The 10,971-nt window shown below is 39.9% G+C and overlaps 1 protein-coding gene across 2 annotated transcripts; it reads right to left on the reverse strand.

Annotated features, from left to right (window-relative positions):
* Positions 1–6,159: 6,159 nt before the first annotated feature.
* LOC106320143 lies at positions 6,160–7,458 on the reverse strand. 2 transcript variants are annotated; one of them, XM_013758510.1, is made up of 5 exons: positions 7,179–7,458; positions 6,918–7,106; positions 6,568–6,848; positions 6,446–6,469; positions 6,160–6,364 (listed from the first exon to the last, which is right to left on the reverse strand). In XM_013758510.1, exons 2-5 carry the CDS (start codon positions 6,928–6,930, stop codon positions 6,320–6,322), a joined length of 363 nt encoding a protein of 120 aa, XP_013613964.1. In that variant the 5' UTR covers positions 6,931–7,106; positions 7,179–7,458; the 3' UTR covers positions 6,160–6,319. The 2 variants fall into 2 exon arrangements, with proteins under 2 accessions (XP_013613964.1, XP_013613963.1); XM_013758509.1 differs by having other exon boundaries at positions 6,446–6,478.
* Between the last annotated feature and the right edge of the window lie 3,513 nt (positions 7,459–10,971).

A 10,971-nucleotide genomic window follows, 5' to 3' on the forward strand; every position in this document is an offset into this window, starting at 1 on the left:
AGTAGTTTGTCTTGAGTTTGTAATTAGCTTTTGAGTATTTTGTAAAAGGATCCTTAGACGTGAGGTCTTGGATATTGGCTTGATTCTCTGAGTGTAGAGATCAAGAGAGGGAGGTTGGGCGGAACGCTAATAAAATACATTCAATCATCTATCAATTGGTGCGGTGAGCGTCCCGAACAACGCGATCGAGACGACGATGACGAGACTGGAAGAGTCGATGCAACGGATCGGAGCGTTGGATAACACCGTCGACGAGTTACGGCGGCGATCCGAGAGTCTTGATGATCGATTCAATCGTTTCGTTGCGACGATGGAGGTGAACAATCAAATGAAGGAGACGAAGATGGATGAGCGATTCGCGAGTCTCGAGTCAACACTGACATCTTTCATCACTTCAATTCAGCAACAGAATCCCCGATCTTCGCAACCTGAATCTAGCGGAGCTAATCTGACGCAACCAGATCCACAGAACGTGAATCAGGTATCGCCTCGTCATTTTGAACATTACCGGAGGGAATCTGAGCTAGGTTATCGGCCGGTAGAGCATAGACATGAGAATCGAAAAGGCTTGTATAAGAAGGTTGAGATGCCGATTTTCTCTGGTGTCAATCCATTTGGTTGTATAGCTCAAGCTGAGAGGTACTTTCGTGTGATGCAATCAACACCAGAGTATCAATTAGAACTGGCTTCTTTGAGTCTAGAGGAAGACGCTTTGTGCTGGTTTAACTACGAGATTGAGTATGGAGACTTCAAAGACTGGGTTGATTTCAAGCAGAGATTGTTATCAAGATTTGCAGAGTCCTTCGAGAAGACTCCAGGGAAACGATTGTTCAGCATACAACAAACAGGATCCATAGCCGAATATGTTCGAGAATTTCAAGAGCTATCTTCTCAAATAAAGTCAGCTGAGGCGCACAAGATTGATATCTTCTTCAACGGCTTAAAGAGGGAAATGAAGGAAGTAATCATGATGAAGGAACCTCAAACCTTATCTGATCACATTCAAGCCGTAATCAAAATGGAAGACAGTGAGTTTTGTCGTCTATTCTCAGGGGGAAAGGTTCAGGAGAATCGACAAGGGAAACAAGCAACAAGCTCAAACTTCAAATCCTTAGTTACTCCAACAAATCAAGCTTGGGCGAACAAAGCTAAGCAACATGAACCAGTAGCAAAAACGACAATTCCAGCTATTAATACAAAGACTCAAGGAAGAGTGAAGTTATCTGATGCTGAGTATGAACATAAGAAGAAGAATGGGATTTGTTTCTCCTGCGATGAGAAATGGACAAGAGCTCATTACAACAACTGCAAGAATAAGCATCTTCAGGTGATGGTTGTGGCGCAAGGTTGTGAAGTAGAGCTGATAGACGAAGAGTTTCATGATTCGTGCGAGGAGTTGCAAGGAACTACCACAGAGGTTATGGAGTTTTCTTTATACTCATTCATGGGATGGTCGTCACCTACTACTACGAAGATTGAGGGACGTATTGGCAGAACAAAGGTGGTTGTTTTGATTGATAGTGGAGCGACACACAATTTTCTATCACCCACAATTATGAAGAAAGCTCAACTACAGATAGATGAGACATCATCATTTAAGGTGTTGGTCGGCACTGGTATAACAGTGAATGGGGCTGGTGTGTGCAGAGGGGTTTCACTACAGCTACAATCAGTGATGATCAAGTCAGACTTCATAGTGTTGGATTCGGGGAGTGCAGACGTGGTGTTAGGAGTGCAATGGCTTCGTACTTTGGGTAAGTGTGAAGTAAACTGGGAAACACAGGAGCTTGCGTTTGATTCGACGTGATTACGCGTTTAAGCACACACCAATTAACCTAATGTGCCAACAATACCACAATCGAATGGTATGTCATTGTAGCATTTTAGGATCGAATCCACAGAGAACTAGAGACTTATAACACCAAGAATACACAAACCTTCCTAATCTAAGCAAACAAGAAGATAGATGATTTGTAACAAACTAATATCCTAGAAATATAAACAAGTGAATCCATGGGCTAAGGGAATTGACTTCAAGTAACTAAAATCCAATCTAGGTGACAAGCTTTCAATCAAAGTAATCTCTTAAGTCTAAACACAATTCTAGACAAGTCCTATGTCTAATGTTCATTCACTAAGATAACTCAAGCATCAAATCTCTTTGGTTGAATATTATCTAAGCAATCATTAAAATCAAGTCTATTAGCCATTTTAACACCTTTAACAACAAATCTCTTTGGTAAAGAGTGTTAAAAGCTTAGGAGAGTTGGTTCAGACATTTAATCAAGCACCTTTCGGGTATGAAATGTCTAGAGCTCAATTTTAGAGAGGCCAACTCTAAAATAGCATTAAGATCACTCAACAAGCAAGGAATAAGAAGGATCTACAATAAAACACCCTAAATCTACACTTAAGCACCCTAATCTACCTTAACCCATGAATCCAAGGAGAATCTACTCTCTAAACTCCATGAGAAACCTCAAACCCATGATGGATTCAAGGCTCATCATGTTTATGAGAAGGAGAAACAAGATATAATATGAAGAACTTCCTTAGATTATGATATAAAGATTCAAGCTTTTTACAAAGGAGGCAATGTTCTTGAGAGAAAAAATGAGATTCTCCTCAGATTAGGTCTTAAAGGTGTTTATAGATGTCTAAAAACGAGCTGGGTTAACCCAACAAACCTTGGTTAACCCACAAAAACATAGATATTTTTCTCCGTAGTGACCAGAAAAGGTCGCTACCAGAGGTCACTACGCTCTGTAGCGACTTGTCATGCCCGCTGCGTGTGGCCGCTAGGATACTTAGGAAATTTTAGAAGTCTTGAACGCATAGCGACCTCGTAAAGTCGCTATGGGTGGCCGCTGTAGAAGGCGCTTCAAATCTAGCGGCCTCTACATCCCGCTACATATGCCCGCTACGGGACTTATCTTCTGTAGCGACCAGCCTTTGCCGCTACGCCTGGCCGCTAGGATCCTTCAACAACTCATCTACATTCTTTGGGCATCAAAACACTCCTTGGGGTACATAGTTCATCATGAAACTCCCTCCAACACCTGATAAGGACTAATGCATGGAAATGCAACCTAAACATGTGTAAATGCTATTCCAAAAGACCAATGTGCACAAGAAATGATAATTAAAACAATGTAAATATGCAAGATATCACGACGCAAGGCAGAGTCACTTTGATTGGAGACAGAGCCTTACACTCACATCTGTCAGCTTTACAGTCGCTCACTTCGGGTATTGACCTACAAAATGCAGATTCTCAGTTTTCAGAAAATGGGTCATCAGAGATTCACATGCCGGAGCAGATTAAAAGCTTGTTGAATCAGTTTGCGTCGATCTCTCAAGAGCCTACTGAATTACCTCCTGAAAGAGGCTTCGAACATAGCATTCGGTTAATAGAAGGCTCAGGAACAGTTGCAGTCAGACCTTACCGTTACCCGCACGCTCATATGGAGGTGATTGAGCAAATGGTGAAACAAATGCTAGAATCTGGAGTTATTCGACCAAGCAGAAGTCCGTATGCGAGTCCGATATTGTTAGTTAAAAATAAAGATGGAGGCTGGAGGTTTTGCATTGATTACAGGGGTTTGAACAAGATCACCATACCTGACAAATTTCCTATTCCTGTAATCGATCAATTGCTCGATGAATTACACGGGTCTTCAGTGTTTTCCAAGCTGGATCTTCGTTCCGGATATCACCAAATCAGAATGAATGAGGCAGATATTGAGAAAACAACATTTAGAACGCATGAAGGCCACTACGAGTTTGTTGTGATGCCGTTTGGCCTTAGCAATGCTCCAGCTACATTTCAATCCCTCATGAATGCGATCTTCAAGCCATTCTTACGAAAGTTCGTGTTAGTGTTTTTTGACGACATATTGGTATATAGTAAATCAATGGAGGAACATTGTGAACATCTGCGTATTGTATTGGAAACATTGAAGTGTCATAACCTGCTGGCTAACCGTAAGAAGTGTCTCTTTGCTCAGGATCATGTGGAGTATCTTGGTCATATAATTTCTCGAGAAGGAGTTTCAACAGATCCTGCAAAGACAGAGGCAATGCAGAAATGGCCGTCTCCGAGAACAGTTAAAGCGTTGAGAGGATTCTTGGGACTTACGAGCTATTATCGAAGATTTGTATTGGCGTATGGCGTCATAGCTCGACCGTTAACGGATTTACTTAAGAAGGATTGTTTTGACTGGAAGGATAAAACTCAGTTGGCTTTTGATCAGTTGAAGCAAGCTATGTCTACAGCGCCTGTTCTTTGCTTACCGAATTTTCAAGAGCTGTTTGTGATAGAAGCGGATGCATCGGGGTTTGGATTGGGTGCTGTTTTGATGCAGAAACATCGTCCTATATGTTACTTCAGTAAAGCCTTAACGAACAGGGAACAGATGAAACCCATTTACGAAAGGGAGTTAATGGCTATTGTGTTGGCGGTTCAGAGATGGAAACATTACTTAATGGGGAGGCATTTTGTGGTATATACAGATCAGAAGAGTTTGAAGTTCTTACTGGAACAACGAGATGTTTCGATGGATTATCAGAAATGACTCACAAAGTTTCTGGGATTTGACTTTGAGATCATTTACAAGGCAGGTTCAGAAAACAGAGCCGCATATGGATTGTCTCGTATGTCACCGTAGGACAAGTTTGACAGTGATAGTCTGCTGTGTGCTTTGACAGTTTCTTCTAACTTGCAGATTCAAGATATATTTGAGGAAGTCGATTCTGATCCTGATATTCAACAAGAAATTAAGGAACTTATTCAGGGGAAGAGTTCGAAGAAGCACCTTACGATCATTAAGGGCCGGCTCTTCTATAAAGGCAGATTGGTTATACCTAAGACATCAAAGTATATTGGAATTATACTCCAGGAATATCATGATGGAGTTTTTGGGGGGCATTCTGGCGTGTTGAAAACAATCAAGAGGATTCAAAGGTTGTTCCATTGGTCTAAGTTAAAAGACGATGTTCAACAATACGTATCGGAGTGTACTGTATGCCAGACCCGCAAATACTCTACCCTGAACCCTGGTGGTCTTTTACAACCAATTCAACTTCCTACTGTGATTTGGTCTGAAGTTTCTATGGATTTCATTGACTGCTTGCCAAAATCAGAGGGATTTACGGTGATCATGGTAGTGGTGGACCGTTTGAGTAAATACGCTCACTTCATCGGCTTGAAACACCCATATACGGCCACGTCAGTTGCTGAGAAATTCATACGAGAAGTAGTGAGATTACATGGATATCCAGCTTCGATTATATCAAATCGAGACATGGTGTTTTTGAGCAAATTTTGGAGAGAATGTTTTCGATTGGCAGGAACATCACTCAAGTTCAGCACAGCCTATCATCCTCAAAGTGATGGCCAAACCGAGGTGGTGAATCGATGTCTTGAAGCTTACTTGAGGTGTTTCACATCTGCTAACCCGAAACAATGGTATAAATACCTATCATGGTGTGAATATTGGTACAATACATCTTACCATACTTCTATTCATACATCTCCATTCAAGCTGGTCTATGGTACAGAGCCACCATCCTTACTTCACTACGAGGAAGGTTCTACTACCAACTTTGAATTAGAAGAGATGTTGAAGAACAGGGACGAGATGTTAAGCCAAGCTAAAGAGTTCTTGTTGAAGTCACATGCAGCAATGAAAGACAGCGCAGATAAGCATCGTCGGGATCTTCAGTTCTCAGTGGGCTCTTCTGTTTTTCTGAAACTCCGACCTTATCGTTAGAAGACGCTGTCTAGGACATTCTGTCAGTTTCTGTCTGCTAAATACTATGGTCCTTTCACAGTATTGAAGAAGATCGGATCAGTGGCTTACCGTCTCGGCATTCCTTCGGATTGTAAGATTCATCAGGTATTTCATGTGTCACAGTTGAAACCAGTGCTGGGAAGGAATCATCCAGTCACGAACTTACCATCTTCGTTTACGGCGAACGATGAGATTACTTTGCAGCCTGAGGAACTGACCAGTTTTCTCTATGATTCTGAGGGACATTTGGAGGTTTCGGTACAATGGAAGGGTTTACCAGTACATGAGACGTCTTGGATGCGTGTTCATGATTTGAAGAGTTTGTTACGAGTCAGTTACGGCCGTTAGAGGGGAAGAAAGACGGAGGAGTATAAAGAGTAGTTTGTCTTGAGTTTGTAATTAGCTTTTGAGTATTTTGTAAAAAGATCCTTAGACATAAGGTCTTGGATATTGGCTTGATTCTCTGAGTGTAGAGATCAAGAGAGGGGGGTTGGGCGGAACGCTAATAAAATACATTCAATCTTCTATCAGTGTGTCCTCGGTAAAGTTCCAAAAGATGTCTGTTTTAGGATCTGCGAAGTTTCACAAACACAAATTACAACAAGAACAAACCAGAGAGAAGAAAAATAAACAAGAGGGAGATTAGATTTTACCACGCAAGCCTTCTCTTTTAGCATCTGCGGAGGCTTCACATAAACAAATAACAATAAGAACTCAACATAAACAAACCAGAGAGAACAAAAGTAAACAAGAGGGAGATTTAGATTTCACCCACCACGCAAGCTTTCGGTCGTATAGGAAGTAATCCTTTTGATTTTTTTTTTAGATTTGGATAAAACCATACAGAGCGTAGGTATTCCATCTCATCAGACACGGTTAGAAGAACAGTGTAGTCATCTGTAACCAAAAGCTGAAGAACCTTGGCAAACTGTCTGTTTCCGGCGATATCTGAGATCACCATCAAACAGGGTAATGTTCTAGGATAGTCCACAGGATTTAGCAGCGCCCATAAAAGAATGTACTTTAACATCCGCTTGAATCTGGCAGTTCGATTCCCTGAAACCAACCAGAGAGGACTTTAGATTACATACACAACTTAAAAAAGAAAACACACAAATTTACCACCTGTCGGTATCATAGTGATATCGGGGAGAAACAAGTCGTCGTCATCATCATCACAATAAGCCCAGATAGACACTTGACCAAGGTGACCTTGATTTGCAAGAGCTCATTTGATATTATGATAGATACTATCAGGAGATATCAATCTATGGGAGGAATCAAAGTTCCAGAAGACACCTATGTTAGGAGGCTCTGCAGACAGACAAGGCATAATAATCAGACTACAATATGAGACAGAAAGCAAACAATCAATTTACGATTTACCATTAGCATTAGCCAACTTCAAGAGATGTTTTTCGGGGACACTTGTGATTTGGTATTCAGCAAACCCGGGAAGAGATACCGAGCCGTCATCTTTTTCTTCAAGAGATGAAATGAGAATATTGAAATTCTGTGATTTCAAATCTCTAAGAACGCCAAGTAGTTCTGTTGTTTTTTCTGTGATGTTTTTCGAGATTACCAACAAGTTTGATGGTGCTACATAGTAGCGTCCACGTGTAAGAACATCCGCCAACATATTATCAACTTCTGTAAATTCAGCTTCGCTCACTACAAATAAATATATATATATATATATATATATATTAGCATAGATTAGATTAGATATATATATATATATACACTGAACTAGGTAACTAAGAGTATGGTAATGCACCTCTCTTTTGTAAGACGATGTTGGATTTGAAATAGGAATAGTACAAGTCATGATCACAATCTTCTTCACAGTAAAGCCCTGACACTAACTTCACCATAAAGTCCATGCTTTTGTAGAGTTGCATTGATGTTCCCAAAAGCAATAGCAGGATTAACTTTGTGAGGGATAGGACACTTCCAGAAGACTTCGGTGTGAGCGACTGAGAAAACACATAAAACAAATTGCAATAAGATAAAATAATAATCAGAAAAATTACGGTTAGATATGTAAACAGATAGTCCCAATTCTAGATAGTTAAACAAGAGGGCAGCCGAATACCAAACAATTTCGAGCAAAACAGAGAACATACCGTTGGGTGTGGTCATCATTCGAGAGGAAAATATTAGGGTTACGAATATGGAGGGCTAAAACTCCTCCAAATAAATAAATAACTTGTGAAAGCTTATTATCTCATGACCAGAAGTCTATATTTATACAAATATTAGACCGTCTTATTTAGACCGTTATAAAAGAAAAAAATATCATATTCCTAATAGGAATAGGAAATAGTACTTATCTTAAATACATATAGAAAATGATAAACATCAAGTATAGATAAATGTAAACTCTCATTCGCCTAAGTCATTAGCGAATGGGCCGGATGGATAGCTGATGGGCTAGACAATTTGGGCCTGATATGGGTCGATCACCACTTGGTTTATAACACTTCCCCTTGATCGACACATCCGGTTCAGGGCTTGTAACATGCTTAATGTTGCCTCATTAAAACATTTCCAGGAAAACCCAGTGGGACAAAACCATGGATAAAAAAAAGAGTACAACACATGAACTTCCCTTGACTTGTACCCCTGTGTATGTTCTTCAAGTTGGCGCATGGACAATTTGATAGTTTAGCTTCATGGGTGCCAATTCTTGAACTGGTCCTTTAATTGGTACATCCCAAACTGATAGATAAATTTCATGGACGTGTGGTTGGTGTAAACATGGTGATGAAGTCGGCTGACATATCATATGACTGAACTTGTAGTCCTTTGAGCTTCTTGAACGTTGATGTAGGAATAGTTCTTGTGACGTGCATCTTTGCAGCTGACCACTCTATGTCCTGGTCGGACGGATGGCACTCGACCAGTACTCGGATGGACCTCTAATCTGCGATCAAACTTTACTCGCAAGTCCTCTCATGTCCCACAGATCCTCTAGTCACATGGCTTTGCCATACCGTGGACACTTTAATATATATTGAGTCATCGACCCAAACACATATGAATCACTTGGCTTCTCACGGACATGCCTTCATCCATTCAGACATACATCACCCGTATGTGCTAATGGCTTATCCATTATAGCCGATCTTTCTTCATTGGTCGATCCATGTTGAGTTATAGACCTTGTCTATACTCGTCCATACCCCATGAGTGTCTAAGGTCATATCATTAATAATCATTGCTTCAATGAATTTTATAATCTCATCAAACTATGGATCTACAGTCAAATACACTCAAGGACTTTTATACATGGTTATCGATCTTTCTTGCCTTCAGCAATGCCATATCCATTTGACCTCGACCAGACATAATTCTGGTCATTCTCTTGGACCATTATGGTTTCCTTTTATCCACTGATATAAACACAATGGCTTGTGCTTACATTGCAGTCCCATACTATAATCTTATTACTTGAAAAACATCGCAGTTCACACTTTCTTTGATGGCATCTCATGACCTACTTGCAGTGCTGATTTATTATAAACGCAAGGGATTTCTTTTACAAGAATATATAGACTGATTTGGATTGTTCTTTATCAAACTCCTTCACTAATTTTTACTTAGTCTTATCATATTCAATGCAGCTGCTTTTGCTTCAGTCCATGAACTGCTTGGGAACAATGTGAGATCTTATTATCCAGGACCTTTACTACCTTTCAGTTTGGCGTCCCAAACTACATGGTTTGGTACCTTAGATGTTTAGGTTGCCAGCCTTATCTCTCTATCTGGACTGGTTTCCTTTGAACTCGGATTTGTATCATTCTATGCACCTTTCATTTCTTTCCGAGGTTTCTTATCTTTTGGAACTTATTGGTCTATCTTGTATAGACACTGTAGCAACTTGATTGTGTCTCTTAGGACATCAAATTCGTGGTGCTAAGCTGGTATGACTTAGTCATTCTTTTCTTTTCGGGTCAATGTGTCTGGCATCTAGTTCTGCTAGCTTTTGTATCATTTGATCACATTCTTTGGACGTCTTAAATCATATTTTCTAGTCCGAGGATCTTGCCAAGACAATGATGGTAAATACCATTCTATTTATTCTTATTCTCTTTTACCAGCTTATTTCTTTCTCCCCCTGATGTTGGATAGTCGGATTCATCAGTCATGCGATCCGTGTACCTGGCCATAATTTGATCACCCATATTTGGCACAAGGTCTCTTAAAAAACGTGGGAGAAAGACATGTTCCTATCCAACATATATTCCCAATCTTTTTCTCATTCTCTTATGAGGTTCCATCCTAGACGGCACATATGTATGTGGTGGTCCTAGACGGCACATATGTATGTGGTGGTTTATTCAAAATCTCTTAGGATGGTATATGTCTGGTTTATGACCCGTATTCATTCTAAGATGGGATTATCTCTGCTCACTTATATGGTCTGATGCATATTAACCTTACACATGTAAATCCTTGTGTCCCCAAGCATTAGGTAGTGGCCTTTGTAGTATAAAGAATTCGGCCAAGTCTTACTATGGTCATAGACGGATTTGTAGTATGTTCATGGATCACAGTTTGTCCTCACTCCCCCTCATGGACATACTATAATCACGTGGTACTTGGGACAATAGAGCCTAATGAGTTTCCCTTGTGTACATGTTACACAACATGAGATTTTATGGGATAACTCTTTGTGCCTTTTGCAATATGTGCATCAATTTTTAAAGACCTGGATGGCTAATCCAGTCATGCCATAAAGTGTATAAAATTTCGTGGGTATACAGGTTACCATGGCTTTTGCCTTTATCATACTGATCCTTGGCATAGTCTAGATCAGTAGAGTATGTATGTATAGTCTTGACCACTTTCTTATAAGGCCTTAGGCGATTTTCTTATAATCTGAAATGAAATTTTGTTTCCTTTGCCCATTGGTTCAATGTGGAAACCATTCATGCTCAAGTCTTTATAACTCAATGGGTCTTTTATTGGGTGAATAAATTTGTGCCCCTTTAGGCAATGCCGTGGTCTATAATAGACTGACTATCCTTTTATTAAGTTTTCATTGTCATTTATCAATCAAAAAATCATCAAGCAAATCAAACATGATAACTAAAAACAACTTTTATTATTGCTATAAAATTGTAAATGACAATCAAATCAAATCAAAGCAAAACATAAAACATAAAATCAGAAT

Source organism: Brassica oleracea, unplaced genomic scaffold (genome assembly GCF_000695525.1).
Source record: "Brassica oleracea var. oleracea cultivar TO1000 unplaced genomic scaffold, BOL UnpScaffold00828, whole genome shotgun sequence".
Taxonomy (NCBI): Eukaryota; Viridiplantae; Streptophyta; class Magnoliopsida; order Brassicales; family Brassicaceae; genus Brassica; species Brassica oleracea.

Bases quoted from the DNA above. Each gene is read 5' to 3' on its own strand.
- LOC106320143 (XM_013758509.1), bottom strand. The intron at 6,479-6,567 runs GTGGGTGAAATC...GTTTATGTGAAG, and splicing joins TACGACCGAAAGCTTGCGTG to CCTCCGCAGATGCTAAAAGA. The intron at 6,365-6,445 runs GTAAAATCTAAT...GAAACTTCGCAG, and splicing joins TAAAAGAGAAGGCTTGCGTG to ATCCTAAAACAGACATCTTT.